This window comes from Oncorhynchus mykiss, chromosome 4, assembly GCF_057628025.1.
Source record: "Oncorhynchus mykiss isolate SJ-2025 chromosome 4, ASM5762802v1, whole genome shotgun sequence".
Taxonomy (NCBI): domain Eukaryota; kingdom Metazoa; phylum Chordata; class Actinopteri; order Salmoniformes; family Salmonidae; genus Oncorhynchus; species Oncorhynchus mykiss.
In genome coordinates this window covers 4777370-4799263 of record NC_143025.1, presented here as the reverse complement: position 1 = coordinate 4799263, position 21894 = coordinate 4777370, and the positions used below count along the sequence as shown (strand labels likewise).

Here is a 21894-nt window from a genome sequence, read left to right as displayed (position 1 = left end):
TGAACTGGGTCACATTCTGAATGGTGACTTGTATTGATAGTCCATACTGGACCTGACTGTGGTTAACCAGACTGGAGGGGTTCTGATCACATATTCCCTCATCTACACAACTTCACCTGATGTTCTCTCTCTGTGTCTGTGTGTGTGTGTGTGTTAAGGGAATTTTTATCAATGATGACTAATTATGTATACATTTCAATCAGGACTGACTATAATGCTATTATGTACTGCACATATGAACTTTCTCTCTTGCTCCCATTCCCAATTGTATATAATATAGTCAGGAGTTTAGAACACTGCCTTGGTACAAATGGATGAACTATCTCTAGACTGTCTAGAATGCTATCTACACGGACTGACCTTGGCTACAGGCGAGGAGGGAAGGCTCGAGAACTATAGGGCCTCTCTACCGGTGTCATGAAGAGATAGAACATTTAGAAAACGCTGACGTCATTTTCAGTTTATAACCTGTGGAAAAATGTGTATATACCAGTACTCTCTTGAATTAAACGCTGTTACCTGACTTAAGACCGGGGCTCTGTCCATTCTTATAAAATATATAGGGTCTTACAATCCCATGGAATGCATTGACAGAGTGTTTAATTCTGATTGGGAAACAATATTTTGAATTCCACTAACAATTGGTCCTTCGAAGACGGGATCTAAAAATCCGTCCATCTGGAGGTCCGGGAAAAAAACGTGCACGTTAATATTTTTTTAAAGTTTTAATTAGACAAGTGAATAACGTATTGGGAATAGAAATAGAATAGAGTCGTAATTAAAATACTAAGTCAAAGACGAGACAGTTACTAGATCAAAATTAATTCTAAATAATAATAATAAATAATATATATAAATAATAATGATAAATTAGGTTTGGTTTATAGAACAATTATTTACAATTCATTGAAAGTCGCTACGAATTGGGCTGAGGTTGAGCGCTTGATGATGACGTCACTAGCAAAGCACTATTGGTCGCCACGGAAATTACGTTGTGAATGGGGGTAACGGAGAAAATTGTTTGTCTGTTAATGTGTGCATTAGTGGTTCGAGTCACTTTTCAGAAGTTGATATAAATTACAAAATACATTTTTAACAGTAATTTGAGAGTCGCCAGGATAGTCAGGAAAGATGCTAAAAACTAGCAGCTGATACGGTGGGTGGGCATCATAGATTTGTGGCGTTTATTAGGCTATGAGAAAGGGAGACTGGATGTCTGAATCGTAAAACATGGTGATAATGGATTCTGATGGTTGTTGATTCCAGGTTTGATTGTTTATGTAACACCAGTGAATGTGAGCACTGTTTCCATAGTGTCGCCAAATGTCGTGGAAATTTCCTCTCTTTACCAAATCATGGGAGCAAACCACAACACAAGTCAGAGTTAGTTATCAAAGTCCATCTTTAATTATGAGCTCTATCACAACCCTGTGTCTCAGATCAATTCAGTGTCTATCAATGAATTCTCTGAGAGCCCCCCTACATTGCAACTGAGATCCTTTAATAGCAAAGAACACACATAGTCAGACAGCATAGACATAATAAATCGTTCAGCTTTGTCTCCTTACTCAAACCCAGAACCATAAACCAATCCTCCATATCAACAGGCATATATCAAATTGTCATTTAGATACAACCAATTCTAAATACAACCAATCCTGGACAAGCTCACGGGGAGCATAGATTGATTCCAGACACTGCCATCCTCCTCTCCCCGATGGGAAAAGTAGGGAGTGACTGGCACACAGACACAGTGGAGCAAAATATATGTTTACACATGATGACACCTTGACCTCTCCCCTCTCTGCGATCCATGCAACTTAGTCTTGACACTTAACAGATAACTGCCAATGGCCACCACTATAGTACAACAAAATACATTCTTATGAGAAATAACTCATAAGCATATGATTAATATAAAACATCTTATCTATGTTACCAACCAATTCTGATTATTCCCCAACACCAAAATCAGATGAATTTGTGGAGATGAAGGAATATGTGAGTAGAAACCCTCCAGGTACAGATACTGTAAGTAGAACCATAGTAAAGACCAGTATGGACTATCAATACAGATACTGTATGTAGAACCATAGTAAAGACCATTATGGACTATCAATACAGATACTGTATGTAGAACCATAGTAAAGACCAGTATGGACTATCAATACAGGTACTGTATGTAGAACCATAGTAAAGACCAGTATGGACAATCAATACAGGTACTGTATGTAGAACCATAGTAAAGACCAGTATGGACTATCAATACAGGTACTGTATGTAGAACCATAGTAAAGACCAGTATGGACTATCAATACAGGTACTGTATGTAGAACCATAGTAAAGACCAGTATGGACTATCAATACAGATACTGTATGTAGAACCATAGTAAAGACCAGTATGGACTATCAATACAGGTACTGTATATAGAACCATAGTAAAGACCAGTATGGACTATCAATACAGATACTGTATGTAGAACCATAGTAAAGACCAGTATGGACAATCAATACAGATACTGTATGTAGAACCATAGTAAAGACCAGTATGGACTATCAATACAGATAATGTATGTAGAACCATAGTAAAGACCAGTATGGACTATCAATACAGATACTGTATGTAGAACCATAGTAAAGACCAGTATGGACTATCAATACAAAGTGACCATTTAGAATGAGGCCCAGTTCAATGAGAGGAAGTCTTAACATAACTGGGGGATGACAGACAGGAAGTGGGGGGGTGGAGATCTAATATTTTTTGTGCCAAACACTAAAGCATGATATTGTAATAATTCTACACCCTATTCCCTACGTAGAACACTACTTTAGGCCTGGTCAGAAGCACCGTAGTGCACTACATAGGGAATAGGGAACCATTTGGAATAGAGACAGTAATTCCCCTGAACATCTTCCTCTTCCTCATCTGGTTTCTTGAACAGCCCTTCACTCCTCCCCTCTTCCTCCCCTCCTCATTCTATCCTATCAGCCACACCACTAGCTCACCTCCACACAATACATTTACAAGTTAAAGACACACCTTGGAATAAATAACAAAGGAAAACTATTACTAGATGAAGTTGAGTGTTTTTTATTATTTCCCATCACCATAAATCATATTTAATCACTGAACAGTAGCAGACCTAACTTCATCTGTTCCTGACTCTGGATAGTGGATTAAAAAGACCATCAATCTCCAATGATATTAAAGTACTATTCTGAACATTACTGATATACTGAGTGGCAAGTCAAGATATCTGCTGGTTTTATTGTTTGGTCGACAGCACCACCTGCTGGACAGGTTTAATGTTGCTGGACTGAGCAGTATGGGAGGATGAAAGATGACACATTTAGGGCCGGTTTCCTGGACATCTACATTGAACATACTGTTTAGTCCAGGACTAGGATTCATCTGTGTCTGGGAAACCAGACCATATAGTTTAGTAGAAAGTAAGTGATACCAGCTTGTAGTGGGCTGACTAGTCCTGAATTGTCCTTTAGTTCCTGGACCATTTTCCATGCAGCTCCAGGTGACAGAGAACACATCAATTAGGACCGAGCCAACAAGCTGATCAATGATACTGAGGAGAATTACATAGAGACAGAGAACCAGCTGAGAAAAGATATCAATGGTTCTGAATGACAACCAATATACATCAACACCAGACATCATGATTCATGGAAATGTACAAGATTAAAACATTGTATTGAATTTGAATTAATAACAAATCAGTTTACAGTTTAACCAGCTCAGCAGTACCATTATAATTATAGAACCAAAACCCAGGATAGAGGGGCTGAGTGAATGTGGTCTGGACTCTGTGGAGGAGGGTCATTGTGTCAGAGACACTGTAGAAGGACAGAGTACCTGCCTTGTGATCCAGGTACACTCCTACTCTGGAGGACTGAGGGCCTGATACTTCAGTCTCAACATTATTGTGACTGAACCAATAACCACCACTATAGTAATATAAACTCCAGGACTTGTTATTGTATCCAAATCCACCATCATTACCTCTCTCTGTTCTGCTGATGTCTTTATATGAGACTGCTATAACAATAACATCACCAGTCCTCTCCACCTCCCAGTAACAGCGTCCAGACAGACCCTCTCTACACAGAACCTGACAGTAGTTGGTGAATCTGTCTGGATGGACAGGATATGGTTGGACTTGGTCTGTACAGGTCACCTTTCTGTTCCCTTCAGACAGAGAGAGGAGTGTGTGTGCTGTGTTTGGGTCCAGTGTGAGCTGACAGGAATCTGGGAGAAGAGCAGAGACCAATGAGGGGAGTCAGAACAATAAGTTAAGTCAGATACTGTATCTACCCTGTCTTTGATTAGAGCACAGCAGAGATCAAATCAGAGAAATATGAGGAGTCAGATAGATACCCAGTCTTTGATTAGATCTACTATTGCTATATATTTCTAGAGGGATTGTTAGGAGTGTCAGTAAAAAGAGACTGTTAGTTACTTCACAATAAAGAGACTCACATTGTAACAACTGTTCTCTGGTCTTGGGCTCTGGAGGCAGTACAACATCCACTATATTCACTACAGACACACAAACACATTGACAGAGAGAGGGAATGTTATCATCAGACCATATTCCACATGTATATGACTAGTAGGGAACTTTCAATGGTCTAAAGTTGATGTGTTGAAAACAATAAGAACACCTGTAGTGGAGATCTTGGTCCATTCTCCTTTAAGGAAGTCTTCTAGTTTCTCTCTCAGTTCAGACACAGTCTTACTCACATCTCCAAAGGACTGAAGAGGAGGGACAACGATGCTGGGTAAGTCTGAAGATACACTGATACTGGAGAGAGACTGATACCTCTGGAGAGAGAGAGAGAGAGAGAGAGAGACTGATAACTCTGGAGAGAGAGAGAGAGAGAGACTGATAACTCTGGAGAGAGATAGAGAGAGACTGATAACTCTGGAGAGAGAGAGAGAGAGAGAGAGAGAGAGAGAGAGAGACTGATACCTCTGGAGAGAGAGAGAGAGAGAGAGAGAGAGAGAGAGACTGATAACTCTGGAGAGAGAGAGAGAGACTGATAACTCTGGAGAGAGACTGATGCCTCTGGAGAGAGACTGATACCTCTGGAGAGAGAGAGAGAGAGAGAGACTGATAACTCTGGAGAGAGAGAGAGAGAGACAGGGACAGAGAGAGGGAAAGACAGGGACAGAGAGAGGGAGAGACCGACAGAGAGAGGGAGAGACAGGGACGGAGAGAGGAAGAGACAGAGACAGAGAGAGGGAGAGACAGGGACAGAGAGAGGGAGAGACCGACAGAGAGAGGGAGAGACAGGGACGGAGAGAGGGAGAGACAGAGAGGGAGAGACAGGGACAGAGAGAGGGAGAGACCGACAGAGAGAGGGAGAGACAGGGACGGAGAGAGGAAGAGACAGGGACAGAGAGAGGAAGAGACAGGGACAGAGAGAGGGAAAGACAGGGACAGAGAGAGGGAGAGACAGGGACAGAGAGAGGGAGAGACAGGGAAAGAGAGAGGAAGAGACAGAGACAGGGACAGAGAGAGGGAGAGACAGAGAGAGACAGGGAGAGAGACAGAGAGAGAGACAGAGAGAGAGAGAGACCGACATAGAGAGGGAGAGACCGACATAGAGAGGGAGAGACAGGGAGAGACAGGGACAGAGAGAGAGACAGAGAGAGAGAGAGAGACAGGGACAGAGAGAGGGAGAGACAGAGAGAGGGAGAGACAGGGACAGAGAGAGGGAGAGACAGAGACAGAGAGAGAGAGGGTCTGACAGAGAGAGAGAGGGTCGGACAGAGAGAGAGAGGGTCGGACAGAGAGAGAGAGGGTCAGACAGAGAGAGAGAGGGTCGGACAGAGAGAGAGAGGGTTGGACAGAGAGAGAGAGGGACGACAGAGAGAGAGAGGGACGACAGAGAGAGAGAGGGACGACAGAGAGAGAGAGGGACGACAGAGAGAGAGAGAGGGACGACAGAGAGAGAGAGAGGGACGACAGAGAGAGAGAGAGTGACGACAGAGAGAGAGACGACAGAGAGAGAGAGAGGGACGACAGAGAGAGAGAGAGAGGGACGGACAGAGAGAGAGAGAGGGACGGACAGAGAGAGAGAGAGGGACGGACAGAGAGAGAGAGAGAGGGGTGGACAGAGAGAGAGAGAGAGAGGGGTGGACAGAGAGAGAGAGAGGGGTGGACAGAGAGAGAGAGGGGTGGACAGAAAGAGAGAGAGAGAGAAAGGGACGGACAGAGAGAGAGAGGGTCGGACAGAGAGAGAGAGGGTCGGACAGAGAGAGAGAGGGTCGGACAGAGAGAGAGAGGGATGGACAGAGAGAGAGAGAAGGACGGACAGAGAGAGAGGAACGGACAGACAGAGAGAGAGGGACGACAGAGAGAGAGTGACACACAGAGAGAGAGGGAGAGGGACGGACAGACAGAGAGAGGGACAGACAGGGAGAGAGAGACAGACAGGACAACATAATGATTGAGATGAATAGTTTCACATTAAGTTAATTTCATATCACATGTAACAAGACAGTTTAGTTACCTGGAGGAAATGGATGTGATCCTCTGTGTGTGAGAGCTGCTCCAGCTCAGTGCTTCTCTTCCTCAGCTCAGCTATCTCCTGCTTCAGTTGCTCCAGGAGTCCTTCAGCTTGACTCACTTGAGCCTTCTCTTGGGCTCTGATCAGCTCCTTCACCTCAGAGCTCCTTCTCTCAATGGAGCGGATCAGCTCAGTAAAGATCTGATCACTGTCCTCCACTGCTGACTGTGCAGAGCGCTGGAGAGAGAGAGAGAGAGAGAGAGAGAGAGAAAGACAGAGTGAGACAGTAGGTTCAGTAGCCTCTCTGCACCTCATTGAGTCAGACCTCTGCCACCCTGCTCTCCAGGTCCACCAGGCCTTGTCCTCCCTCCTGGACAGACAGGTACAGAACACCTCTTGGTCCTGCTCTACTCTCCTCCCTCCTGGACAGACAGGTACAGAACACCTCTTGGTCCTGCTCTACTCTCCTCCCTCCTGGACAGACAGGTACAGAACACCTCTTGGTCCTGCTCTACTCTCCTCCCTCCTGGACAGACAGGTACAGAACACCAGTCTCTCTTTTCCGGGCAATAAAGTTTCTGTCAACCAACATCTCTTCTGTTTTGACATCAATACCGTAGTTCTTGGTAAACTCAGTTCAGCATGATGTATCTAGGAAGTTGTTTGAGTTTTATTTTAGTTTTACTATTGAGAGTTCCCTCTATTTGTGTTTTCACTAGATTCATCATTGGCACGGAAAGAGAGTCCCTGTCTTCCTAACATTGATGTGACCACAACAATTCTCCTCAGATACTCCCTTCTCTCTGCAATATCACCAGCATGGTCAGATGTTCAAATCTGAGCAATGTTCCCATGATTGATAGTTTCCTGGTAGCTTTGACACAACACTGTCTCTGTGTGTTTCTGTCATCTCATGTTTGACAAAGATAAACTAAGATTTTTTCAAATTTTTTGCAATATCATTTATAGCCTGGCACAGATAGTAAAACTACATTAAATACAACGTTAACTAGATATTATCTGTGTCATTTATAGCCTGGCACAGATAGTAAAACTACTGTAGCGACCCGCACAGACAGCTGTGTGTTATGTGTTCGGCTAGTAGGTGGTTGTGTTGTACTTACCAGTTCCCAGTGTTCGCGGGGTCCGACATGCCAATCAACCTGCTATCTGCCAATCACAGGAATGCCTGGGATGTTCTGATGCCGGGCATCCTGGTGGTTGGCGGAGTGGCGTGGAGGGGGCGGGGCATTGGAAGTTAAGGTTCAGCCTTTGTTCTCTCTCTTACGTCTGGGCTTCACAAGAGAAGGTCCCGATTGGCTTGTGGGGTATCTTTCATTTATTTGGCGTGAGCTAAGGCCAAACAGTAGCCTGTGTAAAGTTGCTAATAAACCGTCAATTCGTAACTCAATCCTCTGTCTGGACAATTGTTCCTTTATGATCTAGTCAGGTCATTACACTACATTAAATACAACGTTAACTAGATATCATCGCCACATAACTTATGTCGAATTTAAAAGACACCGTTACCGTTAGTAACGTCTGTTACACTGTAACTTACAGGCAGCCTCACATAAAAACCTATTGGTTAACGAAGCTTTGATTATGACCAAAGTATATAGTAGTGAAAACTCTCTCTCTCTATTCTAACTTACCACACATTCACATCACTGCCTCGACATGAATGTGTCCTGTCAGAGCCGTTTCCTGTCCGTTAACTGTTAACAGTCTCGAGCCACAGCTTAACCAATGAGCTACAAGGAGAACTGACAGTCACGAGCGGTGCAGCAGCCTTTGCAGCAGCAGCCTCCCCCGGGTCCTAGTGCCCGCCCGGTAAGACGGTTAAGATGCGATGGAACGGTTGACGGAGAGAAAATAAATCACAGAGAAATTATATTGACTGATATATTGAATTGTTTAGGGAAGCTTTAGCTTTGGCTTTAATACATTCTGAAAATACTTGAAAACCAAAAGAGAAAAGAATAGTAGCCCTCCTCAGGAACAACAAAACCCTCACAGACCAACTTCTTCTTCTATGATATAATGGAGGTCCTCAAACCAACGTTAAAGGTGCATGGCGCCACCTACTGTGCTGGAGTGTGTTCAATCACGGTTTACACCACTCTAAATCCTCCTACCTAACTCAGTACTTCTGAGAAAATAAAAGAGTCCTACTAACTTCTAATAGACCCTCCCCCATCCCCCAAATCCCTTCCAAGTGTAATGTTTACTGTTCATTTCTGATTGTTTATTTCACTTTTGTTTATTGTCTATTTCACTTGCTTTGGCAATGTAAACATATATTTCCATGCCAATAAAGCCGTATGAATTTAATTCAATTGAGAGAGAGACAGTTCCATTTTAATGTATAGGGGACATGAGTCGTCATGGTTACTCATGGTTATGTGATGAGGCAGCCCAGTTGGTTACATGAACCAGTCTATTCTCTGAAAGGCGTCCAGACAGCCTGTTCCCAACAGTGGGGTCAGTGGGATTGGATAGGGGCCCCTCTCTCTCTCTCTCTCTCTGACTGGAGGAGAGAAGTGAAATGGTGTGTCTCCTCTGGTCAACAATACTCACCTTGAAAGACTCCACAGCCTGTTGGAGCTCCTTCAGCTGCTTCTCTCTCTCCTGGAATCTCTGCTGGACCTTCTGCTGACTCATCCCCAGCTGCCTCTGTGGAGAATCACTCTTCAATGAGCTATCAAGCTTTATTAGTCCAGTAGATCAATAGTATAGTAATATGACATAGGACCCATAGAGAGGAAGGTCTACAATCCTGAGGAAGTCCCTTTACAATATTATATTATGTTGCTTTGTGAATGATTATAGTTTTTATGGTAGGCCTACATGTATCAAGGGGTTGAGACTGAACTTTGGACTCATAAAAGGCCATTCAGAATGATAATAGTGTTTGACTTTAGAAAATGGTGATACATTTGGAGAATCTGGGTTAACATATCTATATCCTCAAGGTTTGTGTTCATATTTGTGGATCCATTTCATTTGAATGATCTCATATTCAAACAGATTTAGTTCCTACTGTATCTTTAATTCCTTGTTTATCAGACAGTCACCAACAAGTTGTTCTGGTCTTACCTGTTTCTCAGTCCTCTCTGCTGCAGCTGACACTGTATCATGGCCTTTATGTTCATCCATCACACACTGATAACAGATACACTGATGATCGGTACGACAGTAAACCTCCAGCAGTTTGTCATGATGAGAGCAGATCTTCTCCTGTAGTTGTGCCGTGGCTTTGACCAGCTTGTGCTTCTTGAAACCAGAAAATTCATAGTGAGGTTGGAGGTGAGTCTCACAGTAAGATGCCAGACACACCAGACAGGACATGAGGGCTTTCTGCTTTCTGGTCCCAGTGCAGAAATCACACGCCACATCTCCAGGTCCAGCATAGCACAGAGCAGGAGGGGGAGCAGCCTGGAGTCCTGTCTTCCTCAGTTTCTCCACCAGCTCAGCCAACATGTTATTTTTCCTCAGATTAGGCCTTGGAGTGAAGGTCTCTCTGCACTGAGGACAGCTATAGACCCCTTTCAGATCATCCTGATCCCAGCAGCCCTCAATACAGCTCCTACAGTAACTGTGTCCACAGGGAATAGTGACCGGCTCCTTCAGTAGATCCAGACAGACAGAACAACAGAACTGGTCCTGGTCCAGCAGATCTCCCTGTTGAGCCATTTGGACGGTTGTTCACTCTCACACAGACAGACGACACAGAGACTCAGGTCAGTTTCGTTTCCTCAGAAGAGAGTTTGTGAAGGGGAGGGACTTCCTGGTTCTGCCAGAGGGCTGGGGTTAGAGGGAGGGAAGGAGTGAGTGAGAGAGGGAGGGGTTAGAGGAAGGGAGGGAGAGAGAAAACTGCAGGCAGAGTTGAGAAGGCCTTAGTTCCTAGGTTAGGACCCTTAATATAGAATAAATTAAATAGAGTGTTTAGAATATATAAAGGGTAACAGTTTCTATGAAGTACATATCTATAATGCTTTTAATGAATGTTGTAAAGTCTTAAACTGATGTGCTGTGATACTAACTATAAGTGTCCATAATAACTCATACGTGGTTGTAAAACTGTACAATGTGTTCTAGATAATTAGCTACAATGGGGGGAGGGGGGACTTGAAATGGATACAATGTACTTTAGGTAATGATATGTCTCTGTCTTCTAGATGGTATTCTATACTGTATGTAATGATATGTCTCTGTCTTCTAGATGGTGTTCTATACTGTATGTAATGATATGTCTTCTAGATGGTGTTCTATACTGTATGTAATGATATGTCTCTGTCTTCTAGATGGTGTTCTATACTGTATGTAATGATATGTCTTCTAGATGGTGTTCTATACTGTATGTAATGATATGTCTCTGTCTTCTAGATGGTGTTCTATACTGTATGTAATGATATGTCTCTGTCTTCTAGATGGTGTTCTATACTATATGTAATGATATGTCTTCTAGATGGTGTTCTATACTGTATGTAGTGACATGTCTTCTAGATGGTGTTCTATACTGTATGTAGTGATATGTCTTCTAGATGGTGTTCTATACTGTATGTAATGATATGTCTTCTAGATGGTGTTCTATACTGTATGTAATGATATGTCTCTGTCTTCTAGATGGTGTTCTATACTGTATGTAGTGATATGTCTTCTAGATGGTGTTCTATACTGTATGTAATGATATGTCTCTGTCTTCTAGATGGTGTTCTATACTGTATGTAATGATATGTATTCTAGATGGTGTTATATACTGTATGTAATGATATGTCTCTGTCTTCTAGATGGTGGTCTATACTGTATGTAATGATATGTCTCTGTCTTCTAGATGGTGTTATATACTGTATGTAATGATATGTCTCTGTCTTCTAGATGGTGGTCTATACTGTATGTAATGATATATATCTGTCTTCTAGATGGTGTTCTATACTGTATGTAATGATATATCTTCTAGTGGTGTGGGGGCTGTGCTTTGGCAAAGTGGGTGGGGTTATATCCTACCTGTTTGGCCCTGTCCGGGGGGGTCGTAGGACGGGGCCACAGTGTCTCCTGACCCCTCCTGTCTCTACTTGCACCCCAGTATCTCTACTTGCACCCCAGTATCTCTACTTGCACCCCAGTATCTCTACTTGCACCCCAGTATCTCTACTTGCACCTTGCTCCCCAGTATCTCTACTTGCACCCCAGTATCTCTACTTGCACCCCAGTATCTCTACTGGCACCCCAGTATCTCTACTTGCACCCCAGTATCTCTACTTGCACCCCAGTATCTCTACTTGCACCCCAGTATCTCTACTTGCACCCCAGTATCTCTACTTGCACCCCAGTATCTCTACTTGCACCCCAGTATCTCTACTTGCTCCCCAGTATCTCTACTTGCTCCCCAGTATCTCTACTTGCACCCCAGTATCTCTACTTGCACCCCAGTATCTCTACTTGCACCCAGTATCTCTACTTGCACCCCAGTATCTCTACTTGCACCCCAGTATCTCTACTGGCACCTTCCTCTTCTGTTCCACTCCAGTGTTAATTTGCTAAATGGTAACTATTTTGAAACTACAACCTATTTATTGCCTCACCTCCCTAATCTTACTTCGTTTGCACACACTGTATATAGACTTTTCTGTTGTGTTATTGACTTGGTTCAAATATTAACACACATTCAGTTAATGGCTTAGTGATAACGGTAGTTGAACAGTTGAGTGTGTACTGCCTGGAATAATGAGCCCTGTACACGCAGTAGGATCAGGAATGAAGAATGGTAGTGTAAACTGTAACTGTGCTGTAAAGCTATGAGCCAACTGGCTCTGATGCTCTGTACACCCAGTAGGACCAGGAATGAAGAATGGTAGTGTAAACTGTAACTGTGCTGTAAACCTATGACCCAACTGGCTCTGATGCTCTGTACACCCAGTAGAACCAGGAATGAAGAATGGTAGTGTAAACTGTAACTGTGCTGTAAACCTATGAGCCAACTGGCTCTGATGCCCTGTTTCCTAGGTTGAAGAATGTATGGTTTTCTAGCCTTTAACTCACTGGCTATCAGACTGGGGTTTTTAGTGTGTAAATAAAGAACTTCATGTAGAAGCTAAGACAAGACAGGAAGCAAAGAAACCATTGTCCAATCAGAGAGACAGGAGGCAAAGAAACCATCGTCCAATCAGAGAGACAGGAGGCAAAGAAACCATCGTCCAATCTGAGAGACCGGAGGCAAAGAAACCATCGTCCAATCAGAGAGACAGAAGGCAAAGAAACCATCGTCCAATCAGAGAGACAGGAGGCAAAGAAACCATCGTCCAATCAGAGAAACAGGAGGCAAAGAAACCATCGTCCAATCAGAGAGACCGGAGGCAAAGAAACCATCGTCCAATCAGAGAGACAGGAGGCAAAGAAACCATCGTCCAATCAGAGAGACAGGAGGCAAAGAAAAGATTGTCCATTCAGAGAGACAGGAGGCAAAGAAACCATCGTCCATTCAGAGAGACAGGAGGCAAAGAAACCATCGTCCAATCAGAGAGACAGGAGGCAAAGAAACCATCGTCCAATCAGAGAGACAGGAGGCAAAGAAACCATAGTCCAATCAGAGAGACAGGAGGCAACGAAACCATTTGTCCAATCAGAGAGACAGGAGGCAAAGAAACCATCGTCCAATCACAGAGACAGGAGGCAAAGAAACCATCGTCCAATCAGAGAGACCGGAGGCAAAGAAACCATCGTCCAATCAGAGAGACAGGAGGCAAAGAAACCATACGTTCACAAAAGAGAAAAGGTGAGAACAACTCAACCTGGAATCCTCGTCTGGGTCCCTCTGGGGACTCTATGGCTTCAGAATCTACTAGATGGTGAGTTATAAGACTAATTTATAGTTAATGTTATTGTCTTTAGATATTTTAAATATTCTGTGTCTTGAATGCCACGTCTTGAGTAGATATCCACAGTTACATAATTAGTATCTTATATAATGTGATAGAAAACCACAACAGGTTCTGAGTGGAAGTTCAGTTTGAAAATCTTTATCGATATACAAATGTTCACATGCAATGGTCCTGAGTGTTACAACAGTTTTCTCTCTCAGACGTGTCTGGTGCCGAACATGGAGATCTTCCTACCCAGGGCCAATCCCTCAGTGATGCCAACCTGATGTTTGAGGTTGGAGTTACACATCTATTAGCCTGGTCCCAGATCAGTTTGGGATGTCCTACTGACAACGACCATCAAGGTCAGCAAGAAAACACAAACAGGTCTGGGACCAGGCTACACTTAAATGGGCATGTTGTCAAACTCTTTGTTTTTCCCTTCTAACCCACATCAGATCACTCCTAATCTTCTTTCTTATACATATTATATTATCTACCCATATTTCACTGATCGTTAGTTTCTTTCCTCTCCGTACAGTTCTTGTTGGGTGGAGTAGAGATCGACAAAGACAACAACATCATCTTGCTGGACCTGGAGATGGCATCTATGAGGCAGGGACGGGCCTTCCTGGCTCGCATCAACGACAACATCCCCAAGACCCTCTCTTCCATGGAGCAGATGGTGAAGGACCTGGAGGACCAGAGAGGGGGCTCTCCCTCTGGCTGCACCCCGCTTTGAGAGCCTCATCCTGGGCATAGTCTACTCTGCCCACCAGGCCAAGCTCCAGGAGAGAGAGGAGGACCAGGAGAAATGGGGAGAGGTGCTGAAACGTTTAGCTAATGTTACAGTCAACGAGCTGCGTAGACCGGAAGACATCACAACATTTACTTAGATTTGAATACAGACTGTTCATTAGCCTGGTCCCAGATCTGTTTGTGCTGTACTACAAAATACCAGTTGGTTAGATCGGAGTTGGCAAGGCAGCACAAACTGACCTGGGACCAGGCTAACTATTCATCAGTTTAAGGGACCAGGCTAACTATTCATCAGTTTAAGGGACCAGGCTAACTATTCATCAGTTTAAGGGACCAGGCTAACTATTCATCAGTTTAAGGGACCAGGCTAACTATTCATCAGTTTAAGGTACCAGGCTAACTCTTCATCAGTTTAAGGGACCAGGCTAACTCTTCATCAGTTTAAGGGACCAGGCTAACTATTCATCAGTTTAAGGGACCAGGCTAACTATTCATCAGTTTAAGGGACCAGGCTAACTATTCATCAGTTTAAGGGACCAGGCTAACTATTTGTCAGTTTAAGGTACCAGGCTAACTATTCATCAGTTTAAGGTACCAGGCTAACTATTCGTCAGTTTAAGGTACCAGGCTAACTATTCATCAGTTTAAGGTACCAGGCTAACTATTCATCAGTTTAAGGTACCAGGCTAACTATTCATCAGTTTAAGGTACCAGGCTAACTATTCATCAGTTTAAGGTACCAGGCTAACTATTCATCAGTTTAAGGTACCAGGCTAACTATTCATCAGTTTAAGGGACCAGGCTAACTATTCATCAGTTTAAGGGACCAGGCTAACTATTCATCAGTTTAAGGTACCAGGCTAACTATTCATCAGTTTAAGGGACCAGGCTAACTATTCATCAGTTTAAGGGACCAGGCTAACTATTCATCAGTTTAAGGTACCAGGCTAACTATTCATCAGTTTAAGTTGAAGAATCAATACACAAATCAAGTTCAAGATAAAAATCTATTTTTTAATAATGTATAAAAAGTTTATAAAACGTAACAATTTATCACCAGAAACAGAGATATATAAAACATCTGAAACACAAGATATGTGTTGTCAGACATATTTGAAACATCTGTGGATGTTGTGTTGTGTGGAGTCAAAGCCACGATTGAAACATCTGTGGATGTTGTGTTGTGTGGAGTCAAAGTCACGATTGAAACATCTGTGGATGTTGTGTTGTGTGGAGTCAAAGCCACGATTGAAACATCTGTGGATGTTGTGTTGTGTGGAGTCAAAGCCACGATTGAAACATCTGTGGATGTTGTGTTGTGTGGAGTCAAAGCCACGATTGAAACATCTGTGGATGTTGTGTTGTGTGGAGTCAAAGCCACGATTGAAACATCTGTGGATGTTGTGTTGTGTGGAGTCAAAGCCACGATTGAAACATCTGTGGATGTTGTGTTGTGTGGAGTCAAAGCCACGATTGAAACATCTGTGGATGTTGTGTTGTGTGGAGTCAAAGTCACGATTGAAACATCTGTGGATGTTGTGTTGTGTGGAGTCAAAGCCACGATTGAAACATCTGTGGATGTTGTGTTGTGTGGAGTCAAAGCCACGATTGAAACATCTGTGGATGTTGTGTTGTGTGGAGTCAAAGTCACGATTGAAACATCTGTGGATGTTGTGTTGTGTGGAGTCAAAGTCACGATTGTTCCTGTTTATAACAAAGGGAATGGAACATTTTCAATAAAACACATGATTTGAACAAGACAAAGGTAACAGATTACAAATGCAGACAGGAACCTGACTAAATAAAATAAACACGCGATTCAAAGTAAACTCAGCAAAAAAATAAACTTCCCTTTTTCAGGACCCCGTCTTTCAAAGATAATTAGTAAAAATCCAAATAACTTCACAGATCTTCATTGTAAAGGGTTTAAACACTGTTTCCCATGTTCGTTCAATGAACCATAAACAATTAATGAGCATGCACCTGTCGTTAAGACACTAACATTGAGCACGTCTGGGACCTGTTGGATCGGAGGGTGAGGGCTAGAACCATTCCCCTCGGAAATGTCTGGGAACTTGCATGTACCTTGGTGGAAGAGTGGGGTAACATGTCACAGCAACAACTGGAAAATCTGGTGCAGTCCATGAGGAGGAGATGCACTGCAATACTTAATGCAGCTGGTGGCCACACCACATACTGACTGTTACTTTTGATTTTGACCCCCCCTTTGTTCAGGGACACATTATTACATTTCTGTTTGTCACATGTCTGTGGAACTTGTTCAGTTTATGTCTCAGTTGTTGAATCTTGTTCATACAAATATTTACACATGTTAAGTTTGCTGAAAATAAACGCAGTTGACAGTGAAAGGACATTTCATTTTTTGCTGAGTTCATATTGAAAACAGGTGCTTCCACATAGGTGTGGTTCCTGAGTTAATTAAACATTTAACATCACATCATGCTCAGGGTTATGTGTAAAACCCCCCAGTTACCCGTTGTGGCTGGAAGAAGAGATGTTGGAGACTTAGAAAGAGGGGTCTCATAGAGGGTTTAAGTGGTTGTTGTGTGTGTGTATATCTCTCTTTGCCTTTCATCATTAAGGCAACCTGGTTATATGTCCATGGTATCACATCAGGACAAGTTAACCAAAGGATGTCCTATGTTTCCTTTCCTAGGATGTCGGGGCTTGCCAGACATTGATGCTGAAGTGAGTGACTTATCTCATGAGTGTACCCTCTCGAATTGCATCGACCAGAGAGCCAATGATTTGGCTTCCTAATTTGCATAGGCTTCTGGTAGGCCGAGGCTTTTTGATGGTTGTCTGCAGATAAATGATGAAAACATTTGATGGAGATGGTGAATCCTCACTGCATGTCACACCCTGACCTTAGAGAGCCTTTTTATGTCTCTATTTGGTTCGGTCAGGGGGCATCAGATAAATGATGAAAACATTTGATGAAGATGGTGAATCCTCACTGCATGTCACACCCTGACCTTAGAGAGCCTTTTTATGTCTCTATTTGGTTTGGTCAGGGGGGGATTTGGGGTGAGCATCCTATGTTCTTTATTTCTATGATTTGTGTTTCTATGTTTTGGCCGGGTATGGTTCTCAATCAGGGACAGCTGTCTATCGTTGTCTCTGATTGGGAACCATACTTAGGCAGCCCTTTCCCTCCTTCTGTGTGGGATCTTGGTCTGTGTTTGTGTGCAGGTAGTTTTCACAACGAAGCTGTTCGGTCGTTGGTGTCTTTATTGTTTTGTTTTTTTCTAAAGTTAAAGTTAATTATTATTATTTTATTTTTTTTCCACCTTTATTTAACCAGGTAGGCAAGTTGAGAACAAGTTCTCATTTACAATTGCGACCTGGCCAAGATAAAGCAAAGCAGTTCGACACATACAACGACACAGAGTTACACATGGAGTAAAACAAACATACAGTCAATAATACAGTATAAACAAGTCTATATACGATGTGAGCAAATGAGGTGAGATAAGGGAGGTAAAAGGCAAAAAAAGGCCATGGTGGCAAAGTAAATACAATATAGCAAGTAAAACACTGGAATGGTAGATTTGCAATGGAAGAATGTGCAAAGTAGAAATAAAAATAATGGGGTGCAAAGGAGCAAAATAAATAAATAAATTAAATACAGTTGGGAAAGAGGTAGTTGTTTGGGCTAAATTATAGGTGGGCTATGTACAGGTGCAGTAATCTGTGAGCTGCTCTGGCAGTTGGTGCTTAAAGCTAGTGAGGGAGATAAGTGTTTCCAGTTTCAGAGATTTTTGTAGTTCGTTCCAGTCATTGGCAGCAGAGAACTGGAAGGAGAGGCGGCCAAAGAAAGAATTGGTTTTGGGGGTGACTAGAGAGATATACCTGCTGGAGCGTGTGCTACAGGTGGGAGATGCTATGGTGACCAGCGAGCTGAGATAAGGGGGGACTTTACCTAGCAGGGTCTTGTAGATGACATGGAGCCAGTGGGTTTGGCGACGAGTATGAAGCGAGGGCCAGCCAACGAGAGCGTACAGGTCGCAATGGTGGGTAGTATATGGAGCTTTGGTGACAAAACGGATTGCACTGTGATAGACTGCATCCAATTTATTGAGTAGGGTATTGGAGGCTATTTTGTAAATGACATCGCCAAAGTCGAGGATTGGTAGGATGGTCAGTTTTACAAGGGTATGTTTGGCATCATGAGTGAAGGATGCTTTGTTGCGAAATAGGAAGCCAATTCTAGATTTAACTTTGGATTGGAGATGTTTGATATGGGTCTGGAAGGAGAGTTTACAGTCTAACCAGACACCTAAGTATTTGTAGTTGTCCACGTATTCTAAGTCAGAGCCGTCCAGAGTAGTAATGTTGGACAGGCGGGTAGGTACAGGTAGCAATTGGTTGAAGAGCATGCATTTAGTTTTACTTGTATTTAAGAGCAATTGGAGGCCACGGAAGGAGAGTTGTATGGCATTGAAGCTTGCCTGGAGGGTTGTTAACACAGTGTCCAAAGAAGGGCCAGAAGTATACAGAATGGTGTCGTCTGCGTAGAGGTGGATCAGAGACTCACCAGCAGCAAGAGCGACATCATTGATGTATACAGAGAAGAGAGTCGGTCCAAGAATTGAACCCTGTGGCACCCCCATAGAGACTGCCAGAGGTCCGGACAGCAGACCCTCCGATTTGACACACGTAGACGATGTTTAAAACTTATGATTAATGATTTGAGTCAAAGGGGAATTATCATTAGGTTTTAGTTATAGTTCACTTATTGAGTTTCTGAATCGAAGTAGCATAGTGAATGCTAGTTAGGCGTGTTGTGTCTCACTTTTAGAAGCCTCCTGGGATTATAATTTTGGGGGAGAGTGGGGGAGAGAGCGGCCATAAACGACCAAATTGCAAAAGGTCTGCAAATATATACACATAAAACAATTGTTAGAACTATTTGTTTTAGTGCAAAGGTATTTTAGAGAGGCACGCTCACATATGGAACCTGTTGGGGAACAATCAGAATTGGTGGGTAACATAGATGTTTTATATTCATCATATGTTTGTAAGTTACTTCTCATCAGAATGTTATTTTTGTATAATACTGTGGCAGGGTTGCAGTATCTGTTCTCTGTCAAGACTAAGTTGCATGGGCCGCAGAGAGGGGAGAGGTCAAGGGATCATCAAGCGTGTATCTCTTGGCTCCACAATGTCTGTGTGCCAGTCAGTGTGTCTCTGTGATCTTGTCAAGATAGGATGGATTTGATATATGCCTGTTGATATGGAGGATTGGTTTATGGTACTGAGTTTGAGAAAGGAGACAAAGCTGAACAATGAATTATGCCGATGCTGTCTTATCCTGTGTATCTTTGCTATAAAGGATCCCATTTGCCATTATGTGGGGACTCTCAACTTTTCATTAGAGATACTGAACTGTTGAAAGTCAAAATGAGCCGAGTGGATACCACATCTCGAACTGAGTTTTTTTTAAAGAAAAAGGTGAGCACACACAGATTTGAAGTCGAGTTTTTTAATTATGCCTGTTACGTATACTCTGAGCGTGAATTCCTTTGTAAGGAAGGCACCTTGGCGGCGTAAGCAGGGCCGAGTCAGAGGAGAGTAATCTGGGAGTTTTGTGGACTCAAAAGATACTCTGCACTGTCCGGTTGCCAGTGACCAAGAGCCCTCCTGACATTGAATTGATCACAGTGGGGATTTGGTGAGGTCTGTCGGGGTGATGGGCCAGGGGGTCTGTGTGTTCTAGGTGAAACACGGCACTTGGTGAAGCCCTATTGGAAGAAGGACCTCATTCTGTGCGTCTGTGTGATTTGTCTAAGTGACCCTCAGATGTGGTGAATTCCAATTATTTTAAATGTGCTAGCCAGGTATGCCCTGGGTTACTCTGTGTGAGTATTTTGTTATGGGATCACTAGGTAATAGTTGTCGGACCGTTCTATGTGAGCGGGGTAGGGTTGACTCTGTGTGGGCAAACCTTTTTTCTGATGTTCTGTGTGGACGTCTGACCAGTTCTATGTGAACATCTGACCAATCCTGTGTGGGTGATCCTGAAAGTTCTGTGTGAGTACCTAAGATTTCTTAAGTTTTATATGGATTCTGTGAATTATTTGAAATTATTATCAATTGTATGTGTGTATAAAGTAATGCGGAGAATGATTAGATACAATTTAAACCACCCATTCGTAGACGTACGTAGGTTTTGAGTTGGTATCTTAAATGGATAATTTGATAAAGATTAGGTTTTTAAGCACTATTAAAATAATCTACAAAATCTGGGAAATTGAGCTCTAGAAACTGATTAGAGTGTGTCCACCTTTGGTTATTTTACCCTAACGATGGAACTATAAAACGCATATTGGATTATCTCCGTCTGGGGGAAACATTTCAAATTTAACCCTTAAGGTCTGAACATGTTCTATTTTTTCTTCCCAGTATGAGAGAAGTTGCGGGATTTATTGAATAAAGTTAGAGAGAATTAAGGGGGATTCTCGATGTAATTTATAATGTCGTATAAAGCCTAAAGGTTTTCCATCAAACTAATTATCATTGCGTGATTAATGTGATGTAGTAAAGTCATTGGAAAACGTTGCATAAGTAAATGTATGGACTATCAATACAGGTACTGTATGTAGAACCATAGTAAAGACCAGTATGGACTATCAATACAGATACTGTATGTAGAACCATAGTAAAGACCAGTATGGACTATCAATACGGATACTGTATGTAGAACCATAGTAAAGACCAGTATGGACTATCAATACAGGTACTGTATGTAGAACCATAGTAAAGACCAGTATGGACTATCAATACAGGTACTGTATGTAGAACCATAGTAAAGACCAGTATGGACTATCAATACAGGTACTGTATGTAGAACCATAGTAAAGACCAGTATGGACTATCAATACAGGTACTGTATGTAGAACCATAGTAAAGACCAGTATGGACTATCAATACAGATACTGTATGTAGAACCATAGTAAAGACCAGTATGGACTATCAATACAGATACTGTATGTAGAACCATAGTAAAGACCAGTATGGACTATCAATACAGGTACTGTATGTAGAACCATAGTAAAGACCAGTATGGACTATCAATACAGGTACTGTATGTAGAACCATAGTAAAGACCAGTATGGACTATCAATACAGGTACTGTATGTAGAACCATAGTAAAGACCAGTATGGACTATCAATACAGGTACTGTATGTAGAACCATAGTAAAGACCAGTATGGACTATCAATACAGATACTGTATGTAGAACCATAGTAAAGACCAGTATGGACTATCAATACAGATACTGTATGTAGAACCATAGTAAAGACCAGTATGGACTATCAATACAGGTACTGTATGTAGAACCATAGTAAAGACCAGTATGGACTATCAATACAGATACTGTATGTAGAACCATAGTAAAGACCAGTATGGACTATCAATACAGATACTGTATGTAGAACCATAGTAAAGACCAGTATGGACTATCAATACAGGTACTGTATGTAGAACCATAGTAAAGACCAGTATGGACTATCAATACAGGTACTGTATGTAGAACCATAGTAAAGACCAGTATGGACTATCAATACAGATACTGTATGTAGAACCATAGTAAAGACCAGTATGGACTATCAATACAGATACTGTATGTAGAACCATTGTAAAGACCAGTATGGACTATCAATACAGGTACTGTATGTAGAACCATAGTAAAGACCAGTATGGACTATCAATACAGGTAC

General features: G+C 42.4%; 1 protein-coding gene across 1 annotated transcript; it reads right to left on the bottom strand.

Annotated features, from left to right (window-relative positions):
* Positions 1 to 3075: 3075 nt before the first annotated feature.
* LOC118947080 (E3 ubiquitin-protein ligase TRIM16-like) lies at positions 3076 to 11837 on the bottom strand. The gene is made up of 6 exons (XM_090230918.1): positions 9628 to 11837; positions 9109 to 9204; positions 6532 to 6765; positions 4678 to 4837; positions 4493 to 4552; positions 3076 to 4261 (listed from the first exon to the last, which is right to left on the bottom strand). The coding sequence occupies exons 1-6, from the start codon at positions 10222 to 10224 to the stop codon at positions 3735 to 3737; spliced, it is 1674 nt and encodes a 557-aa protein (XP_090087044.1). The 5' UTR covers positions 10225 to 11837; the 3' UTR covers positions 3076 to 3734.
* Between the last annotated feature and the right edge of the window lie 10057 nt (positions 11838 to 21894).

What these genes read in the sequence shown, in the direction of transcription:
- LOC118947080 (XM_090230918.1), bottom strand. Translation starts at nt 10,224, where the DNA reads ATGGCTCAACAGGGAGATCTGCTGGACCAGGACCAGTTCTGTTGTTCT. An exon ending in ATCACATCCATTTCCTCCAG is followed by an intron (nt 4,838 to 6,531) that starts GTAACTAAACTG and finishes CTCTCTCTCCAG; the next exon opens with AGGTATCAGTCTCTCTCCAG. An exon ending in GACCAAGATCTCCACTACAG is followed by an intron (nt 4,553 to 4,677) that starts GTGTTCTTATTG and finishes GTGTGTCTGTAG; the next exon opens with TGAATATAGTGGATGTTGTA.